Source organism: Rhincodon typus, chromosome 6, assembly GCF_021869965.1.
Source record: "Rhincodon typus isolate 14 chromosome 6, sRhiTyp1.1, whole genome shotgun sequence".
Taxonomy (NCBI): Eukaryota; Metazoa; Chordata; class Chondrichthyes; order Orectolobiformes; family Rhincodontidae; genus Rhincodon; species Rhincodon typus.
Genome location: NC_063337.1, coordinates 26994088 through 27017565, shown reverse-complemented (window position 1 = coordinate 27017565; position 23478 = coordinate 26994088). Strand labels below are relative to the sequence as shown.

Sequence of the window (23478 nt, the reverse complement as noted above, 5' to 3'; positions counted from 1 at the left end):
TTGTTCACCTATACAATTATTTCACTTCAGTAATCTTGTTCGTTTTTGTAAAAGACTCCCATTCTAATTTAGCTTCTATATTATTATTTTTTCCCATTCTGGACATTAAACACTGGCTAATATTTAATATGCCTCCCTGATTATTTCATTACTCAGGATTAGATCTAGCAAAAACTTTACTTCTGCCACCATTTCACCATACTGATTCAGGAAGAACTGTACACCTTTTAGGAATTCCATTCGTTTTTAGTTTACTCCTTAATCATAATGAGAACAATACCTTATGTTCATTATTCCTACCCCTTCCTGAATTGTCAAACTTCCCCTCTGGAACAGGCACAATGGACTGCATTGTGCTGTCAGTGGTGTATCTGTGAATCAATTTCCTTTCTGCAGTCAGGTGGGGTGGGGGGTCTGTACTACAGCCTTAAGGATTACTGAATTGTGTTGGCACTATTACCAGAGCTAGAAAGTTGTGAATTCAAGCTCTTCTTTGAGGAATTGTGTGCAAAAATCCAGGCTGATAGTCTAGTGTGGTACTATGGAGGACAAGAATGTTCCAGGTGCCAACTGTTTAATTAAGACTCCAACTACCCTCTTACAGATGTAATAGATTCAAAAACAATTGCAAAGAGCAGAGGAATATCTGCCAATGTGTTAGCTTATTTTTGCCTTTCAATCAACGCTACTTGATCACTTTTCAACATCCAGCATCCTATTTAGATTTGGTGGATGCTTTTAAAGCTGGAGGTCCTTCCTGCCATTTAATCCTTTCCCATTTATCCAAGCTGGGGACCAGCACTAATGCATGCTGGCTTGTCTGTGCCAGTGGCTGGGTTCTTCATTGTCAACAAGTTCCAAAGCGGAACTTGACTTGGAGCATTCTGGCTTGGAAACAGTGGTGATACAGTACAAGCCACAGTAGTTCTTCCTTAACCAAAATCTAAACCAAAACAAGTTCTGGTCACCCTATTATTGAAAGAGAGTGCAGGAAAGATTTACTAGGATGATACCTGGACTGGAAGGTTTGAGTTATAAGGAGAGGTTGGATAGACTTGGACTTTTTTCCCTGGAGCGTGGGAGACTGAGGGGTGACCTATTAGAGGTCTATAAAATCATGACTCTAAATGCTGGAGAAACTCCACAGCAAGTCTAGCAGTATTTGTGGAGAGAGAAACAATTAATGTTTAAGTCCAGTATAACTGTTCCTCAACAGGTTTAAGACTCCATCTCCCCTCTAACAGATGTAAATGCTCCGAACATCTCTCAATATGTTGGCATATGTTGGCAAAACCTGCCTTTCAACCACCACCACTTCTCTATTTGCTTTCAGAAGATGAGGTCATTGGAATGCTGGTTGATCATTCTCCAACGTCAGCCATCCTCTTTGAATTTGGTGGTTTTTACAGCTGGATGTCCTTTGAAACATTTAACGCTGTTTCTCTCTCCACAGATGCTGCCAAACCTGTCATGTGTCCAGCAATGTTTTTGTTTTTAGGTTTCTGGTAGCTACAGTATTTTATTTTTATATTCTTCAAAAGTTGTTGCAATGGGCAAATGAAACTGGCTATAAGGAGTGTTATCAATAATGACAAGTAATTTAGTATTTAATTCCATAGCTATGCCTAATCACATTTGTCCTAATCAACCTATTAGATTTATCCAATATTCTCTGCAGTTTGTCTTTTCTCCTATCCTCATTTGTGACAATTGAGCCACCGACTTCCACTGCATTGGTACATATGCATTGGTGAAGTATTGCAATGGTTTGCCACTGTTTTCTGTAGCATAGCTGATCAACAGACTTGAACCTGAAGCTTCTGGCTCAGAGATTGCAATGCTACCATTGTATCAGATGATCTTGGCTCTCCATCTGAAAAGCTGAAGAACATTAATGTAATATGGAATATCTTACTCTGATCTTGTACATGCAGTGCAGCTTAACAACTAAAGCAAACTAAGCTTTTATCTCTTTTAGGTACAGTTGAGACTGGAACGAGTAGCAGCCGTGAAGCCTGGTATCACAGGACTGAACCAGTAGTTTGTGGGGAAAAATATGCCTGTAATGCAATGAAAGCCAATATTTCCAACCCATTCAAGATTGTAGTATTAACTTGAGCTTTCATGATAATAGTTATGTTTGTTTAATGAGTGAACTTTCCTCCCAATTTGTGTCACTCAATTGTTTGTTTTCTCCATGAAATAAAGACTTGAATGTATTTACACTGATTTAAATGTATTTTTCACATTTGTATATTTAAGGCAACTTCAGCGTACACACGTTTCATAAATATTCCAATACTTTCATGGGATGTAGATGTCACTAGCAAGGGTAGCATTTGTGCCTATCCTTTTGGACATGTGGGAGAGGTAAAAAAGGGAAGAAATATTAATTGTTACCACTTGAAGCAAGATAAAACTATAGATTGGCTAATCAATATGTTGCATGCAACTGAGGTATGTTGAATATTCTCTTCACCTGATCCCTGGTTTATTTATTTTTTAATTCACTCAAGATGTGGATGTTAGTGCCTGTCCTGTGTTGCCCTTGAAGGTGGTGGAACACTACTTTCTTGAACTCACAGTCCACGTGGTGTAGATAAACACGTAATGCCCTCACGGAGAGAATTCCAGGACTTTGACCCAGTGAGAGTGAAGGAACATCCTTACATTTGAGTCAGGATGGTGACTGGCTTAGAGGAGAACCTGCAGGTGGTGGCATTCCCATGTATCTGCTGATCTTTTCCCTCAAAATGGAAATAGTTGTGGGTTTGGAAAGTGCTTTCTAAGCATCTTTGGTGAATTTCTGCAGTGGGTCTGATTAATAGTACACAGTGGTAATGAGTTTTGGTGGCAGAGGGAGTGATGCTTGTGGATGTGGTACCAATCAAGCAGGCTGCTGTCAAGCTCCTTTTGTTGTTGGAGCTGCAGCCATCCAGGCAAGTAGAGTGTTTCATTAAACTGCTGACTTGAGCCGTTGTAGATGATAGACGGACTCTGGGGAGCTGGGCTTCACCAAGCAAGTGCTGCTTGACAGCACTGTTAATGACATCTTCCATCTCTTAAATGAGTGAGAGTAGACTGATGGGGCAGTAATTAACTGGGTTGGATTTGTCCTGCTTTCTTTACCCCCACATTATCAACTGTACAAGAGGAGCTTAGATAGGACAGCAGCAAGTTCTGGAGCACACTACCATTGCCAGAAGGTGCAGGGCCTATGGCCTTTGTAGTAACTAGTGCATTCAGCCACTTCTTGCTATTACATGGAGCAAATTGAATTGGCTGAAGACTAACATCTACGATGCCACAGAGATGGATCATTCACTCAATACTTCTGGCTGAAGAGTGCTGCAAAGAGCTTCAGCCTTATCTTTTGCACTGACATAGCAGGCTCTTTGATGACTGAGGAAATACACGTGAAGCCTTCCCCTCCGTTGCGTTGTTCAGTTGGTTGATCAATGACGAATTGAGCCACAAGATAGAGTTGAAGAGTAGTTGAAAAGTAGGGTTCTCAACAGATTGTAACTACGATTTTCTATAAGAATGAATACTAACTAGTATAACTGTTGTGAAACTGACAATAAGGATCTGCCCAATTTACAAGCCAATGATTAGCTTACATATGATAATTCATCATTACACTATAGAATTGTACAAACATCTACACTTAAGGTAGGTTAAAATTAAGGCACTTTAATTGAGGAAAAGAAAGTTGAGAATTTCAAGTAAAGGTTCATGCTACAAAAGTAGGCTTTTTTAATTAGTATCCCAAGAGTGGAAGTAAAAACATCCTTTCAATGTCAATTCCCAGCATTAAGTCAATTTAGATGTTAAGTGTACTTCATGCCAGAACCATTTTACAGATTATAAATTTGAATAATTGAATTTCACTATTACAAATTCACAACTAAGTTACATCAACTTTTAAGTTGGGAAGCTCTCAAAAATTGCACAAGTGCCAACTAGACTAGCCTGAGGCTACCATAATACTTTTTTTGTTTTAATATTGTGGTTTTAGTCACTGCTATTTCACTTTAAATACTGAAATTTGTTTTGTATTGGTGCAAAAGCTATTCATTTTTTTAAAAAAAACACTATCCATAGATTAAGTACTGTTCTCCTGTCTGCACTTTGACAAAGAAGTGCAATGCTCCACAGAGTGGCAAGCTGAATTGTACTCACACATTATATAGATATCATCATTGCTAATATGATCATTTTAGTTACGTGTTGTGCAAGCAAAGAAATATTACAGAATAGTGCAACATGGTTTCTTTTAAGGTTGTGTCAAATGTAGATTTCATTAATTTAATCTCTTTCCTTTATACTTCTCCAATTTGGACAAATATGCCAATCTTCATGGTACAAAATATCAAACCTGAAGGTGCCCAGTACCCAACTAAAGTAAATTTCAAATTACCTCAGTCAATTATGGAAAATAGCTGCTTACATCCAAAAGAGCTCGTGCATATCCACAAACAAGGGAAACAGACTGGTTTTTAATACCTCACATCCATTGCCTCAATTTCAGTTTGAAAAGTGATATTTCAACAGCTTAGGAATGCTAATGCAAAGTTTATATCCAATGAAGCAAGCAGTCACACGTATTACTATTGGTGTATTAATCCAGTGCACTGTAAATAATGTGAATTCTGGCTTAACTAATCAAATGTAGAGCAGAGATTAGGTCAGAACTACAGAAATCTGAGGCAGCAAGATAGAACACCCAATTACCCTTCATAGTGCCAACCACTTTTTTTGAAACTCATTTGTCTACACAACTAAGGGTGAAAGTGCTGCATTCTTTGTATATTAATGTCCATTCCAACATCTGAAAATAAAGACAAAATAAATTCACAAAAATCAACTTAGTATACAGAACATAAAGTGCAATCGGTTCTTCATTCTGCAAGATAAACTGCTGCTTGTCAGTTAAATAAAATCAAAATATATGCATTCACATAGCTTTCACTCAGGTACGAGATCAACATTTAAAATTCCACCAGCTGAGTTCTTCAAGATCTTCTCAAAGATGAAATTGTTCAATTTTTGTCTTGCTTCTCTGGTTTTTCTTGTAATCTATACTCAACTAGAATAGCATTTCCAGTTTCTTTCGCAGTGCGTCGTGCCACAGCCTTGATACCCAAATGATCAATGTTAAAAGCTGTAACACCAACGTTGATGGCGGAGTTCACAGCATTGTCTGTAGCTTTCCCAGCAGCAGAGCCATACCTTTATAAGAAAGGAGCATTTTGATAATTTCAAGAAGCAAAGCAAAGCAACCAGAAAAAATGCCAGATTTTTGCCATGCTAACATGCTGCGCACTTTACCCAATTAATTTTATCCAAATGTTAAAAAGGTTCTCTTTCCGACATGCCAGTCCTTTTCTGGAACTTGATCACAGATAAATTTGAATACATCTGCACATTACAAGTCAATTAACAGAATCACAATACAAGCAGCAAATTTGACTGTATTAAAATATACAGAATTAGCACAGTTGGCTAGAGAGAAGAGATAAGGATCAGGTTTTGATTAGAGGCTGGGACCCTCCAAGTGAGAGCTGCAAGAACAAAAACAAGAAACAGAAGGACGACATTGATTCCTCTAATCCTGCCTTGCCATTCCATAAGACCTCTGGCCTCAATTACCATTGTGCCAGCTTCTTACAAGCCTCAACTCCAATATTTCAAAGTTTATCTACTTTCTCTTTAAATACTTTCACTGATGTGAAGGGTCTGTTTCTGTGTTGTATGAATCTATGACTCCATCTAGCTTCCACACTTTCTGGGGTAGAGAATGCCAGACATTTGTTATCCTCAAGAAATTCTTTGTACCAGTGATGCAACTCGAGGCCTATATACCACCATGATTTCTTTCTCTTTGCCATTTCTCATCTCCACTTAGATTATTCTCTTATCACAATTTATTACACCTATATCACTACTCACCACTGCATTGAAACATTACATATTAACAATGGTATCCCATCTTTCCTTTATTCTCTATTCCTCCACAATATCAAATATCCTTGAATGTTGAGTACTAATCCTGGTCACCATGCAACCACATGTCTGTAATAGCTGTAAAGTCATGTTCATTTATTTCTATGTGTCATCAACTCATTTTCTGTTTACAAATACTATATGCATCCAATTAGAGTCTGAACCTTTGATTTTTTTTGGCATTAACAACAATTTTGGTTTTAATTTCTGCTGCACTTTCTGCTTATACTTTCTACCCCTTCCTGTCACACTTAGATTTGATTGCAGGGAAGTGAAGACACACTTATGCCCTCTCATCTAGTCTTTAAAAACAAAAATTCAAAAGGGTTCCCCTTAATTGAGTCCTCCCCACCAGACCCCTCACTAATTAGTTTGAAGCCCCATTTATAACACTCGTTACACAATTCACTAGAATACCATCCCAATGGAACAGCTCATTCCCTAGTATGGGTGCCAGTGCCCCATGAATTGGATCCTATTTCTCCCACACCTGTCTTTGAGCCAGGCATTTAGTTCTCTAATCTTATTTACCCCACATCAATTGCATGTGGCTCAGGTATTAGTCTAGAGATTATGTCCTTTGTGGTTCTGCGTTTTAACCCAGAGTAGCTTGTAATTCCTGAACAGGACCTCCTCCTTAGTCTTGGTACCTATGTAGACATGAGAACTGGATCCTTTCCCTCCCACTTCAAGTTCCTCATCAGCTTGAACCTTGGTGGCAACAGACTTCAGTTCTCTGCCTTTGCCACATAGAACATAAGGGGACATTGCATATTATGACGTCAAGGAGAAACAGCCTATTCCCTTGACAAGAAATAGCAATATTGGCATCACCATGTTCTTCTGGCTGAGATTAGGTAGCACAGCACAGGGATGATTTCTGGGATTATTCTGAAATATAAATCACACATCAGTGTGAGCCATCATCAACAATGAAAAATCTTGGTGCTGGTGAGATTTTTCAGTTGACAATAATCAGATCTGCAGCAACAACACTAAAGCAGTTGAATAACTATTTAAGATGTTTGATTAACCCTCCTCTAAACTTGAGGAAGTGATGTACCAATGATGGTAAAAGGGACCAAATTTTAGAAATACATTAAATACCAGTTTATATCATTGGCAACATAAAATTAGGTTAATGGTAAATAGGGATTCTATTTTTCATTACTAAATTTGACAAATTATTAGATTACCTCCTATGTGGGTAGACTAATTCCCCATAGAATACAGGCTCAGAGGAAAGAGAACTAACAATCAGTAGGACACTGGAGAAAATAAGTCAGTCAGCATGAGAACACCTAAATGATTCACAAAAAAAATCATAATGCATTGTCAGAAAGGGGAAAGCTGATTTAAAGCAATTAATATCAAGTGAATTAAGATGCTTGAAGCAATTCAATTCGTTTTTGAAATGTAACTTGTGTATCTGTAACAAAGTATGAAGCACAGTTATGAACAAAATAATGTACTGTTTTTGTAAATTGCATTTCTAATTAATTCTGCTTTAAATAAACAAGTACTTACTTATGTTTCACTGTGTGGACGGTCTCTGCTGCAACATTCTTGGCTATGCACTTTGCTGCACACTCTAAACCATTCCAAACAGTGGCAAATCCTGCAAGTTTAAAAAAAACCTGCAATTTACATGAATTGATTATTCACCTAGGAGGTCACACAAGGATTTGGGGTAGTCCTCCATTTCCAGTCAATATTGTTCAAAAATGTGATTAGCTCCCAAATGCTGAGTAAGGAAACGAGAAAACATCAAATAGACCAAATCACTGGAAGGTGCAAGTAGGGCCTTTAGTCTGATGGAGATCACTAACGTAGAATGGAGCAAAGATACCATTAACACTTGAAGGCAAGGCAAAGGACTTTTATGTCAGTTCATAAGAATATAGGAGTTAGTGAAGCCTCTCAAAAACTTTGGAAATGTAGGAGTTTCAGAGAACAAGGAACCATTAACCACGAACCTTCCTTTAACATTTTGAACTTACAGTTTACAGAGGTTAAAGTGAGAGGTTGGAGGAACAGAACCTCAAAGATTGTTAATTATGCATTTTAATACTAAATAGTAATATTTCAGTGAGGAAAAACATTTTTACACAAGTGCAGCAGTCTCTAACTCAGGAAAGCATTAACAGATGGATCAACAAATAATTTCAGTCTAAAATTGGAAGATTTTTGCTAGCCAATGGGAGCAAGGGATTATGGAACTAAGGTGTATAACTGGACTGGACTTTGGTTAGGCCATAGCTGAAGCACTGCATGCAGTTCTGATCATTAAACTGTAGGAAGGATCACCAGGATGTTGCCGGGATGGAACAGTTTGTTGAGGGGGGCTTTGGAGCAGAGAAGGCAGAGAGGAGACCTGTTTGAAGTGTAAAAGAGACATGGACAGGGCAAACAGGAAGCAGTGGTTCCACTTAGCTGAAGGGTTAAATGACAAGGAGGAGTAAATAAGGTTAAGGTGAAAGGCAAGAGATTTAGTCGGAGCGTGGGGAAAAATGTCTTCACCTGGAAGGTGGTGAGAATTTGGAATGCACTGCCTGGGAGTGTATTTTGAGGCAGGAAACCTTGCCACCTTTAAACAATTTATGTAGATGAACACCTGAAATGTAATAATATTCAAGGTTTGGGCCAAGTGGTGGAAAGTGAAACTAGAATAGATTTAGAGTTTTTTTTTGAGAATGTGGACTTGATGGGCCATGGGTCTCCTCTATACAGCATGATTCTATGGTGGCTAAATGGGAGTTAGAATATAATCAGATACAACTTCTTTGAAGAGCAGTTTAATGTGGTAACACTGTTCCAATTAACACGTTTCTTCCTTTTGGGGGCAGTTTCTGCTTCAGTGCAATTTACATTACATTCATCTACATTGAATTGAATTGCATTGCCACCTACTGGCCCAGTTATCCACTAGATTGAAAACCTTCTGATTCTGGTTGTACTGTTCCTTATTTGTCATGTTCAACTGTCAAGGAGATCTCAGCTGGAATACTGTCCACAATTCTGATCACTAAAATAGAGCATAGTTTACTCTTCAGAGTACACACACAAACTTCTGGGGACCAATAAACTTTAAAGGAACTTCAGTTTATCTTCAGAAAAAAGGAGATCTTTCAATTCTGACCAGTTGTTCGCAGTAAATCATATAAATCCCATTGTCAAAGTCAAACATTATGGAGTCAAGAGTAACAGGGAAGTGAATTAAGCATTTCACCTAGAGAATAATAAAGCTATAGACCAGGAATGGTTTATTCAAGTGAACAGTCTATTTGGAATGAAGGCAAAATGGCAAACTGGATCAAAACTGTTTCAGAAGTAGGAAGCAAAGGGTAACTGTTGATGAGTCCTATTGTTCCCAATTGGGTCCTACATGGCGTAGTACTAGACCCTTGTTTCTTGCGGTATACAAATGATTGCCTTTTAGAGGCTATTAGAAAATTTTGAGAGAATACAAAAGAAATGGTTGGTTGCTAATGATATAGAAAACTGTACACCACAGGAGGATATCAATGGACTAGTCAGGTGGATTGAACATTGACAAACGGAATTCAATCTGAAGAATGAGGCAATGCAGTTGTGAAGCCTAACAATGTATGAAAATAGTAGGAAATTAAAGCATAGAGAACAGAAGGAACTTGCAGCGTATACTCGTAGAAGTGGCTGGACAGGAAAGTACTTGGCTAACTTGCTTCTATTAACTAGATGCAGAATTGCAGTTGAGAAGTTATGCTGGAATTCTATAAAACATGTGTTAAGCCACAGTTGTTTTCTTAGGAACAGAGGAAGCAAAATAGAGACCTAATTGCAGTGATTAATATCATAAAAGGATTTAAATGCAACAAATAGGAAGGGACTCAAATCTATGCACCTTGAAAGAAAGCAGGCTTAGTGGGAATTCAAAGGAAATCTTTTCACTTGGATGGGAATATGGAACACTGTCTGTAAGTGTAATAGCAGCAGAAAATCAGCTATTAAAGTCATGCACATGAAGCACCATATCTACAGACCTAGAGATGGAGATAGGATTAACCTGAATGACTACTTATTGGCTACTATGAATACAATGGGCAGAATGGCCGCCTTCAATACAATACATTCCATTCATGGGAAGTGGGTGTCACTGGTTAGGCCAGTATTTATTGTCCACCTTAATTACCCAGAGGGCAGTTGACCACATGTGGGTCTGGAGTCACATGCAGGTAATTTACAGCAGTTTCATTAGGGAACCAAATTTAATCTTTAATGACAACTGAATGATTTCATGACCATTAGACTCAATTTCAGTCTTTTTTAATGAATTCAAATTCCACCATCTGCCACAGTGGATTTTGAACCCAAGTCCTCAGGACATTTCCTAGTTCTCTGAATTAATAGTCTAGCAATAATACCACTATAGTCTAAACAATGTGACATATTTCTAGAAGAGCAAAGAGGTAAATTGAGGTGATTAGTAAGCCTGGATGGATCACATGCCCTTCTTCTGTGCTTAAAAAGTTATGTTCAGTTATTAAAGTTCTCCACTAATCCAGATAATGCATACCTGAATGGTTATATAAATTAACATAGTATCCCTTTGATTTCTGCAAGTTTAATACAAAAAACTGATTTAAAAAGACAGTGAATCAAACATGTTTAACTACTTGGAGAAGTTGAAAGGAAGTCAAATAAAATCAACACGTACCTTGAACTCCACTTGCTGCCACCGCCAGGGCTCCATCTAGATTGGCTTTTGAATTATTATCTTTCTTTATAGCTTCTGGAATCAGTTTACTTCCATGTTTCTTTACATGTGGAGCCAGCTCTTTTCCAACAGTACTAGCAACAGCACAAAGTCCATCCACTGAGAATTTAAAACAACATCCTTAACTTCATGATTCTGACAAATTCAACTGCTCAATAAACTTGCAATAAGGAGCTTCAGTCTAACTTAAATACCAAAACCTCATTGTTGAAAACCTTATTTTACGTATCATAAATCAAATAGTAAAGACCAAACCACAGTGAAAGCTGCAATCTGTTTTTTTCCACCATTTGTCATTATATTGCTCTTGTGGGGTTGATACCTTAAATTATTCTCCCTTTACAAGCTACAGCTCCATTATGCCTTTAACAAAATTATATTTGCTTGGGTGGTTCTTGCCACTTTTTAAAAAGAAACTACAGGTGGAACACTCCCTATATACTGAGTTTACTTCCTTAAAAGCACCTCTTGTCCCATTTTTGTAGTTTACAACAGACTAGCAGGCAACTGTAGTTACCACAAAATTGCATGGTTCTCCTGGTCAGTGGCAATGCAAAAACATATGTCAATGATGACATTTAAAAAGACATCCTTAACTTTGTTAGCTGCAGAAACTTATTCTCCCAGCTGCAAGGAGGACCCATCAGTGAGCTAAGTAAAAAAAACGTTACTGCACCACAGTTTCAATGCTTTTTATTCAAGCACTCTTTAATGTTTCCATTCCTTGGAGGTGTACGTACAGGTGAAACACAATCACGTTTTTACAATCATTTTTAAGCATAGTTTTAATTCCAGTTTCTCGCCCCACCATTCATCCCTCCCATTTCTGCTCACAACCACCAAAACCCAACAACTGCTCTTCTCCTAAGTACCTTCTACAACCTCTCCCATGCAATCTCTATACAATCATTCTCAGTTCCCATCCCATGTGCCATAGTTGGGCAATCAGTTAGCTTAATTCAGTGGAGCAGCTTAATTCTACTTGATGAGACTATTGACACTACAGTTTGTTGGTAATGATAACATGTTAGAATCTGTAAGGAAATATAGAAGTAAGAAATTTTCAAATCGTACTGAGTGCAACCTAGTTTTTTATAATAACACAATAGAGTTCTACCATCTTGAGATAGTCAATTCCTATGTAAGCCATTCCTTCAATGTAGCCTACTTTGATATTATTTGGGCAACATGCTGAGGATTCTTTGGTCCAGTTCATCTGCAGAAACAGTGTATCAGTGAAAATACACTTGGCTATTTATCATTATCTATGCATTGGATACAGGGCAAGTTATTGCAAATATCTGGATCAAAGTTCATGTTAACATTTTAGTGGTGGTTTTTATTTAAAGAGACTGTCTGAACATCTAAACAAAATATCCACACAAGTCAGAATGGAAAAAAAAAGCTATAAAACAGCAAGTGGTCTGACTTAGTTAAATAACCTTCAGATTGATTAACCTTATAAATAGAAATTTTGCAGGAAGAAAGTAGTAACACAGGGTACAAAACAGTTATAAACCATACTATTAAGCTAACAGTGATTTGGTGGTGCTTAATATTTTCATATACAAGAAATCTTGAGCTTATTTTGGTTTTTAAAAAGAAATGTTGTAGGGGTCAAAATAACATGCTTTTTCCAAGGCCTCCTCTTGATTACAGAGATCAAATTTTGATTTTTTTCATTTCTCATTCTCATTGATTAGGTGATGCTGTCACATAACAGTACCTCTAAACAACTGGCACAGAAGCAGATTTAGTAGAATTCATCAATATCTTCAATAATTACAACCTTCCATTAAATTTTTGGCCAGATCAAAGGAAGCATTGATTTCAGAGAGCATTAATTCCCACAGTGCTTAAAATCGGTACAAAACAAGACATAAAAGTTAACAATAAAACACTTTTTCAAAACAACTGTTTCACTTTGACATAGCCACAATTTTAACACATCTTCCAGAGACTGGTGAGCTCACAGCTAATGTTTTCATTGTATATACACAAAGCTGGAAAATGTCGCCCAAGCACTGACTATCCTGCATACTGCAAATCCGATATCAATCCCAGATTTAAATTTAACAATGAATAGTTTTGATTACAATAGCAGCCACTACATTTCTCCTTCCTACATAAGATCCTGAACATATGCAGCCTTAGGCTAGAGATTCTACATTAATTGCAAGGAATTCATTCCCTCAGCAATATCAAGTTTTCCCTGGTTTGCAGTTAGATGGGATTTCTTTTTGTTCAATTTAAAACCATTTTCACACTTTCACAGCCTCCTCCTCCATTTCCACGTACCCATTTCTCACCCAGCCAGTCAAAGTTTAAACTTTTAACAACATTGCAAGTTAGTCAAGAGCATGCACAAACCACAGGAATCCTTTAAACGTGATCCAAAGATATACCTCCAGCTAATATCTACTGGCTTTTTTCATACTGTGACCTGTAGCCCCAACTGGAAGTTAAAACTTGCCATGGTCCCAAACATATAAGAGCTGGGATGGGATGGTAGGGGAAAGGAGGGATGCTTGAGAGTGGGGAGGATGCCCATTTAATCCACATAAATTAAGTCAGGATTTTACAAGACAGTAATGAGGCATCAAGAATCAGCCAGGTAAGCCATCCCAGTATTCAAAAACTGGGAATTTAAAAGAAGGAGTCTTACAGCTGTCAGTTGGAACTCCATAGCAACCATTGCTGTCTAGGAGCTTGTAACACCAAAATCTTGTTGGCAACCCCACTGGGAGTCACATCCAAGTTTGAGGAGTCTTTTTCTATTATTATTAACCATTTCTAGATTCGTAAGAAATCCTTAAGTGAATATTAAAGGGTATTGGTTGTTAGCTTACCCAAGAACTGGCTGACTTTTACAGCACCTCCTGTTGCTTGTCTTGCAACACTGAGTCCTTTTTCCACTGTTGGACTTATTTTTACAGGCTTATCTTCAGGCTGAATATGCATTCTCAGTTTAGAAGCTCCTTTCTGGATTGCTTTACCAGTGAATTCAGCTCCCTTAACTAAACCCCAGCTCAACCAAGAGGCCCCTGAAAAATGAAGTTAAAAAGTAGATTTTACACCATTTTGCTCAGCATACACTAACAGGCAATACATTTAATTGTGATGCTTATAGAAATAGGTAATGTAATATCCTTTATCAAATAACGTTTCCATACATATGCAGAGTACAACACAAGTATCCAAGCAGTTCCAGTCTAATTCTAACGATTAGATATTGAAACCAGCTGGAACCACAACAGCATCAGATATTTTGACATTGAGCTTATTTTATCAGTCAAGCAATGAATTTCAGAAGAATCAGTTAGCAACTCAAAAGGTTGTGAGCACTTTCAAAGTACATCCCTGATGGTGAAATTCATATCTTCTAAAAACAGTTCTCTCACTTATGTACAATAACTGCTCACCCGTTAGAATTCCACGGGCCATTTTTCCACTCCACTCTGGTATAGCCTCTTGGTTACTAACTTGTGATTCATGGCAAATTCGAACGGTCTGGCTCAAATTAAGTTCTCCAGATGAAGCTTCTGGATCCTAAGAAACAAATAAATAATTAGTAAAATACAATTAGATTCACAGCACCAGATTGGTTGCTTACAAGTAGTCAGTTAAAAGCTGTCATCCGAATTGTGTTTTCTTCCAGGATTATACAGTTCTATAAAAAAAACAAGATATTGAGATTATAATCATCCAGGAATTTATGCATTTGAGAGATACATACATTAATTTGTTTATAGGATGCAAGTGTCACTGGCTAGGTCAACATTTATTGCCCATCCCTAATTATCTGGAGGACATTTAACAGTTAACTACATTGTGGGAGTCTGGAGTATTACTGTCTTTTACAAATCAAAGCAAATAAAACTGATGTGTTCACACTCAAACACGAGTATTTCTCCTATGTCTACTACGTTAGAAACTCCCTTGTCTAGGATCACTTTGTTCACATAGGTCTACTAAGATGTAAACTGTTCACACTCCAAATTTTGAACAACATACTCAAATCTGTATAAACACAGACCTTGTGCAATGAAGATTTCAATCAAATTTATTCAAGTAAGGTGTCAATGCAAAAACACGTGTTTAAAACAAAAAGAGCCTGCTCTTGGGACTCATCGATTCCTATTCCCTCCATCACCTGTTTGATAGTCTGGAATTCATTTTGATTCCACCACCACGCACTCCCCCTCCCTACCCCTGCCATTTTCTAATCTCTTGCTTCGAATAAAACTCTGTTTCAGTTAAGCATATATTTCCATTGGTATAAGCTGACCTACAGGTCCAAAAGCATTTCAGTGAAGCATTAATTGCTTGCAGGATAAAAGCAAACTATCTAAATGTAAATAATGGCTATAAAATTCAACTCTCTTGCCTGTTTCTTGATAACATGCTATAGACTAAACCAGAGATTCCAGTCAGTTCGGTTGGTACTAAATTGAGTTATTTCATTTTTTTGCACTGTTCATGTAAATTACCGATGAATTTACTAGAGGTAAGACTAGAAAAATGATAACTGCACAATCTGGACCGCTCATTCACAAAAACAATGAGCTTACAGAAATATCTTGTATAAAAAATCTTTTCAGACTTCACAATGCATTTCCATACTTTTTTTTTTTTTTTAAGGACTCTGAAGTCTTCAAATATGCCTGAGCTCTGCAAATACATCATGATTCTTGCACAATCTCAAATATTCCTTCACTTCTTATTTAAATCTAATTTAAAAAAAAAACAATAAAATGCCTTTTCTTGTAGGGAACTAAACAAGGGGTGATGTTAATTCTTATTAATAGTTACGTTTAGTACTTTTTAGTGTGTTCACAGCAATGCACGCACTCACGTGATATATACTAATTCTAACGTTGGAGCCAAACTGAATGGCGTATTATGAAACTAAATTAAATGTCTCAATGTTCCCCGCCCCCGCCCCCGCCCCTATCTTTAGCTAAATTTCTGTTTACTTCCAACTTCAGCATTTTTGCATAAGTTAATGGATAGCAATCAGGAATAGAAGTTTTTCCTGATTCTTCATCAGCTGTGTTGAGTGGCGATGAGCATTTTTACAGGCATTAAGAGTCAAGCTCAGACTGGAGATTAACTCTGGAATTTTTCTAGTCTATATGGTTGTTACCTCTTGTCCTAACCAATGAATTATTGGTAAGTCCTTTCCTTATTTACATTTGATAAATTCAGTTTTCACCTGTGACATTCTTTACCCATTTAATCTGCTTAGCAATCTTTTCGCATCCTTTCCTACAATCAGATGGCAGTGTTAAGCTGGTTAATGTCAATTTTTATCCGTTATCCAAATATTAGCATTTTAAAAAATTTGCTAATTATATCAAGTGTTTGAAACTTTTTGTGACCTTTTTTCCACAGCTTCAGTCAACTTTTCAATTACTGAAATTTACCTGAACCTTTAGATAAGTCATTTGTCTCAGCAAGTCTTCAAAGTGTTCTCTGTCTGATTGTGGCAGCTCAGAAGACAGCACTACTCCAACATAGACACGAGGATCTTGTGACATTATATCAGGAAACATGTAGACTCCATTGTGACACTGCAGTACAGGAGACTGGCTAGGTATAAGTGGGTACACCCAATCACAAACCTAATAGAAAAGGAAATATGATCATTATTATTTTATGTCCACCTACAAATTGACCCTTAAAATGATAACATAATAAATAGTATTGCAGTTTTCACTCAATTTGTTCTCATATTACCACCTGTGCATGAAAGACCCAATTATACCAAATTAAAATTTATTCATATAATGCTTTAGACGACTCAAAGACAAAATTTAGCACTAGTTTCGAAGCATAGTTATTATCATGTAAGAAAGCGCAGCACACGGTTTGTGCACAGCATGCTCCCACAAACAGTAGTGAAATAAGTGACCAGAGCATATGTTTCAGTCACTGATTGAGGAATAAATTGTAGCCAAAAGACTGGAAGAACTCACCTGCTCCCCTTTGAATAATGCATGGAATCTTAAATCATCTCTCCAAGCTGGGTGGATTAACCATGAGAAATGCAGGGGTACAGGGATAGGGCAGGGGGTGGGTCTGGGTGGGCCGCACTTTAGAGGGTCAGTGTGGGCTTGATGGGCCAAATGGCCTGCTTCTACACTGTAGGGATTCTATAATTCTATGATTTATCTAAGTCAACAAAGTTGAACAGAAGAAAGTTTAATTCACCCGTTATTTAATGTAGGACCAGCAGCCAAACAAGGCCTTCATAGTTATGAAGTTTAGGATGGATAGTGAAAAAGAAAAGCATATATCTGGAAGTTAACCACATACTAATAACTTCACTGATCAGCGTAGAGATAGGATATGTGGGCTACAATGAAGGAACCTTGAGGCATACCACAAATATCCACATACATCAGGGAAAAAAATCTCTCTCACGAGATAGATTGAGCATTTTGGCACCACAAGATGGAAGCTGGGAGAAGTACCAGAGAAGCAGGATTGTTTCACATTGCTCTTCTTATTCAGAAAAGAAATCCATGTTAGTATAACAAACTGCAGTTTAAAAAGCTAGTAATGACACTGACCAGAGTTTAGGAGGAATGGGTTTAAGAGTCCATGCAAGAGGTAGTGAAGAGCAGTTTGTGACTTAGCTTGCATTGTATGATAACTGATCTGATAAGGAGAAAGACTGCAGCTATTATAAAAGGGCAGAAAATAACAGCTGCGATCACTCAAAGAAATATTATTTAGGTTGCATTTCTAATTTATTCTGACTAGTTTATGTTTAATAGGTCACAAAATTCTTTAAATTCATTGGCTTAAGCCAAATTTATGCATTAACCTTTTGAAAGGACAAACTTATCGAATGCCATTGGCACACTGGAATACTTATAGTTATCAAATGAACAAGTCGTAATTTCTGTAGATTTAGCTGAAAATCTCCTTGGATTGTTAGATAAAAGTTAGATTCACACTAATTCTCATTCAAGCAAACTGTTATTACAATCAAAGTTATTTTTAATATTTTTAATTTTTAGCACAGTTGTGACTAGGTGGATATGGAGACAAAGACAATTTCCACATTTAACAACATCTCAAGTGAGGCCAAATATTCAATATCCCAACATAAAAGTTAAATCCATTTAATGGCACTTCACTATAAACTACTTGCCGAGTTTTCTAATTCCAGTCTTAAAAACAATTAATAAAAAAGATAGCTTGAATTTATAAAACTGAAAATGATATCCATAATTTCTTCATAGGTTTTCTACATCAGGGAGTGTGTATTCTAACTGCATATTCTAGATTTAGCTTTCTTATGCATTTGCTTAAACATAGGGACTTAGTGTGGGTCAACGTGTAAGACTTTGTCTTGCCCTTATTCCTTATTTTCTCTTCAGCTATTCACCAGTTGCTATTTGAGTGAGAAATTTACCCTCAGTAAAATTTCCTAACAGCTAAACAGAATATACCCGGTAAATGGTTCAAAGTTCTAGCCTTTGTGTATGATGAAGAATAAAATAAACAAAATAACTAAAAATTCCAAGCTTCTATTATACAAGACTTCCACAATCCCTTCAAATTATTATTTTGCAAAAACATTTTGAATTGCAGTACAAATTGTGAAAATAAATACCATATAGTAGGCATCTGAACCAAAAATGTTAACAAATAAATTTTCTGCAATAATCTAAAAACATACCTGCAGAAAGGAAGGTGGCCGGTTTTGTGCTGCATCAGCATCTGAATCAGAAAATGTCACAATGCGGAGGTATCCTGGATAGGAGGGTGCACTCACTTGCCCATCACGTGTTACATAGAATATCTGCACTCCTTGCTCAATTAAGATGAGCTCACATGCATCTATACCAAGTGATTCCAATGGAGGAGGATGGGTCCTTTGCCCAATAGCATTACCACCAACAACAGCAAACTCGCCAGATTCAGTTCCATAGGAAATGGTCTTGTGTCCTTCCGCAGCCTCAGGCGTGTATACTGGGGGCAGCTCATTCAGTGCACACGGAACATCTGCTGACAAACTAGCCGCTATGTTCAAGGAGCTTCCATTGGTAGTTGGTTTCACATTCATGGCAGAAGATTGAGTGTTTGACAACACTGAAGCTTTCTCTTCACAGGGTATTGGTACAACTGGATACAGTCTTGACTCCGCTTTTGAGTTATCAGGTCCTGAAGTTTCAGAAAATTGGTTTGTTTGATTAGATGCCATTGAATTGTCTTCATGCTCCAAAATAGATAACCTTGTTTGTATATTACTTAATGTTGCACACATCTTATTCTGCATTTGACGGGCTACGTCCCACTGGGGACCTGTACATTCTGGACTATTTGAAGGAATATTCAATCCTTCAATTAAGTGCCTCTCTCCTTGCCTGTAATACTGCTTTGCAACTTCTTTTTGACCATATTCATCTGCAGTGAGCCCTTTATTAACAAAGGTAAATGCCTCTTTATATTCCTCCTTAATGCGATTAAGACTTTCAGCTGCATTCATATTTGCAAAGTTGCAGTGGTCCAAACCTAACAGAAATAAAGAAATACATCTAAATGAAATGTTTTGACAGATTTAAAACCAAAGAAGCAGAACTCACATGCAAGTACAACTTAAAGCAAAAGCAGCAGTTTCCCACCTGGTACCTGGAATCACTTTCTGTTTTTTATCTCATTAAGGTTCACAAATGGTCAGAGCATTGTGAATGCCATAAAGATAGTCAGGTCAAATGTTTTGTATGTTGAATTAGATGCAATCCAATTATACAGAGTGCTATTATGTCCAAGCCCCAGAACTTTTATACTCCGGTTGTAGACTTGCTCAGCAAGCCAGTGTGTTTCGTTGCAGACATTTTGTCACCCTGCTACGTAACATCATCAGTGCACCTCCACTGAAGCGTTGGTGTTCTGTCCCACTTGTTATTTATATGCCTCGGCTTGCTGGGGTGGTTGGCATTACTTCCGGTTCTGTTTCTCAGTAGTTTGTATATCGTGTCCAGTTCAATGCGTTTGTTGATGGAGTTTCATTTGGAATGCTAGACCTCCAGATACACACTAGTCACCCTACCGTACATCAGTGACATATCAGAGATAACCCTAGGACTACTCAGACCCCTAGGTATCAGGCTAGCCTACAAACCAACAACCACCCTGCAACAGCTACTGACAAACGTGAAGGATCCCATACTCACAACCAATAAAACTAACGTAATATACAAAATACCATGCAAGGACTGTGAGAAGCATTACATAGGCCAAACTGGAAGAAAGCTGACAATAGGTATATACGAACACAAACGAGCCACCAAGAGACACAACCAATTCTCACTGATCTCAATATACATGGACAAAGAAGGACACAAATTCAACTGGGACAACACATCCATAATAGCACAAGTCAAAGAGACATGCTAGGGAATTCCTGGAGGCCTGGCATTCCAACCAGAACTCCGTCAACAAACACATTGAACTGGACACAATATACAAACCACTGAAAAACAGAACTGGAGGTAATGCCAACCACCCCAGCAAGCCAAGGCATATAAATAACAAGCAGGACAGAACACCAAACACTTCACTGGAGGCACACTTGACAATGTTACCTAGCAGGGTGACAAAACGTCTGCAACCAAACACACCGGCTCGGCGATCAAGTCTACAACCTCATCTGCAACCCAAGCTACAAATCTTCTCAAAAACTTTAAACTGTTATACTCACATTAAAAAATTTATGGATTTATCAGAACATGGTTGCTCGCCACATTTTACTAAGAATGTTGATAAAGTAGTTTATGGACTTCACTGATCACAATCCTAGAACTCACAACCTAATTGCATTGCAGGTGCACCTACATCAAATGGACTCCAGCAGTTTAAGGCAGCAGCTCACCACCATCTTTCAAGAGCAACTAGGCATGAGCAAGAAAAGCTGACCTATCGAGTGATGTTCTCATCCCATAAGTGATTGGAAAAAGTCCAAGGACTTAAAAACACGAGTAGGGGTGGAACTGTAAGCAACATAGTGGCTTGGGTAAGAAACTTGTTAGGTGCTAGGAAGGTAGGAACAATCGATACTCAGTGGCAGAACATAAATTGTTGTAACCCCAGTGTTCTGGACTTGGCTTCAGCTTTTCTGAAGAGTTATTTTGGATTTGAAACATTAACTTATCTGTCCACAGATGCTGCCAAATGTGCCTAGTCTCTCCAGTACTTTGCTTTTATCTCTGCTTTGCATTATATTTAGAAATAACTTTGATGAAGAAACTGTGTCATACAAACTTCCCAGAAGCATTACATAAGGTAGTATAACATATAGTGTAGATGGCAGCAGAATGTTGCAAAAGGGACATCGCCAGATATACTGAATCAGCAAAACTATAGCAGATGGATTTCAATGTGGAAACATACAAGTTCATCTGCTTGGAACCTGAGGAAAACAAATCCAAAATTTTCTAAATGGTAAGAAGCTAGAAACTATGGATGGATTAACCACGCAATTTAGGGATCCCAGTATAGAAACCACTAAAATAGCTTGTGGACAAATACAATAATGTAAAGGGTTAAACAAATTTTGCATGGACGAGGCACGGTTTAAGTATTCCGTAAAATTCATCGTGCCACGAAGGCTGCGAATAATCCAGTTCAACTTCATAATCGCCGTGGAGAATGCCAAGAGCCTTAGCTTTGTGATGAGAAGTGAAGAAAGCAGTTTAACGTTCCAATACTTAGCTCGTAAAACACATTAGTTTATCCAAGACTGGATATGAGGAAAGCTGTCTGACATTGTGAAGATAATATAGAAGGGGTCGAGAGGGTGTTGGGGAAGTAGAGCAAAGTGGCAGCAGAGTATGTTTGGGGCCTGATATGCAGATTTGAAGTAACATTGCCAAGGGAGAGTATTTAGATGAGAAATAGGAGAGCAGGGCATGGTCAGGGATAGATTCGAAAGAAAGACAGACTCTAGAGGCAATAATGCAAGAGGAGAAGATAGTGCAGGTGATTTTCTGGTCATAAATAGATAGAAATGGAATGAGCTGGCATTCCCACCCATCTGAATAATGGAGGAGTATGTTGTTCAACTTGTTAAAGATTGCAGACAGGTCAAGAAGAACAAGAAAGGATATTGTATCATGGTCGTAATCAGATCAAATGTCATTTGTGACTTTGAGAAGAGTTGTTTCAGCATGGTGGCAATGATAGTAACCTGCTCAGGGAGGCAAAAATGGAATTCTAGGAAAGATTGTTTTGGATTTGAGAGGTGACAACTTTCCAAGATTTCACTTGAAAGGAGCTTGACAGTTTAATTACATGACACCAAACCAGAAATAGAAAACTGCTGTGTAGCAACAACAGTTGGACTGTTACTGTTGTACCTGTTGACATAATCAGCTGAAATCATCTTTATACTGAGTGATGCCAAAGAACTGGAAAATTGCAAAGTTACACCCTTATTCAAAAATGGATGTGAAGGTAAGCCCAGCTACTACATGCCCATCAGTTTAATTCTGTGGGGAAACTTCTGGAAAAAAATAATTGGATACAAAATTATTACATGGATGAATACAAGTTAATTACGGAAAGCCAGCATGGATTTCTTAGGAGAAAATTGTCTTACCAACTTGGGAGCTTGTTTGAGGTAGGAAAGAGGATTGATGAGGGCGATGCTGTTGAAATGGTGTACATGGACTTCCAAAAATGCACAAGATACAATAGCACACAGACTTGTATACAAAGTTAATGCTCATGGAATAAATGACATAGTAGCAGCATGGATATATAATTGATTGAGTGGCAAGAAATATAAAGTAGTGGTTAATCAATGTTTTTCAGGCTGAAAATAGTTGTGCAGTGAAGCTCCCCCCAGGTGAGCGGTAGAACCCTGGTTTTTCCCTGATATAAATTATTGACCTTGATCGTGGATGTACAAGGCACAAAATCAAAATCACAAAATTTGGAAGCATAGCTAACCCACATGAAGATACTGCAGAACTTTGAAAGACAGATAAGTTGTTGGAATGAACAGAAAGATGGTAGGCAAAGTTCAGTGCAGAGAAATTAGAAATGATCCAGTTCAATAAGAACATCACTAGAGACAATGTTAAACAAACTTCAAAGGAGACTCTTGTGGCACAGTGGTTGGGCTACCTAAGCCCAGAGGCCAGCATTCAAGTCCTACCTTCTCCAGAGGCACATAACATTTCCGAACAGATTGATTAGAAAATATCTCCAAACTCCAAAGGGGGTACAGGAACAAAGAGTCCCATGTGTATTTATGCATGAGTCATTGAAAGTGGTAAATTAGCATAGGGTTTATTAATAGGGGCATGGAGTTCAAGAACAAGAATATGCTGAACTTATCTAAAAGGCTAATTTTGCCTAAGCTGAAATGCTAGGCACGCACTTTAGATAGCAAATGAAGTTAGTAGAGAAGGTGTAGAAAAGATTCAATGAAATTTTTTTTCCCCCCCAAGGATGAGGAACTTGAGTTATGAAAGTCAACTGGAAAAGTTAGGGCTGATTTCCTTGGAAAAATGACTAAGAGTGGATTTGACTGATGAGATAGAGAGAAACTGTTCCCATTTGCAAAAAGATCAAGACCAACAGGACACAGATGCATACCTCAGAATGTGAAAGAGGCAGGTTTAATTGAAGCATTCAAATGTAAATTAGGCTGTTATCTGAAAAGACAGAATGTGTAGGATTACAGGGAAGAGTCA

General features: G+C 37.8%; 1 protein-coding gene across 4 annotated transcripts in view; it reads right to left on the bottom strand.

The window, feature by feature from the left end:
- Positions 1-3726: 3726 nt before the first annotated feature.
- Positions 3727-23478, bottom strand: part of sparta (spartin a) — a 28101-nt gene continuing 8349 nt past the window's right edge. For all 4 annotated transcript variants that reach the window (XM_048597802.1, XM_048597804.1, XM_048597803.1 and 1 more), the window contains exons 2-8: positions 18456-19291; positions 16189-16386; positions 14185-14311; positions 13612-13806; positions 10703-10861; positions 7534-7624; positions 3727-5232 (exon numbers count right to left, since the gene is read on the bottom strand). In XM_048597802.1, coding sequence (XP_048453759.1) covers positions 5043-5232; positions 7534-7624; positions 10703-10861; positions 13612-13806; positions 14185-14311; positions 16189-16386; positions 18456-19265 — 1770 coding nt within the window. In that variant the 5' untranslated portion in view covers positions 19266-19291 and the 3' untranslated portion in view covers positions 3727-5042. The remainder of the gene's footprint in view (positions 5233-7533; positions 7625-10702; positions 10862-13611; positions 13807-14184; positions 14312-16188; positions 16387-18455; positions 19292-23478) is intronic.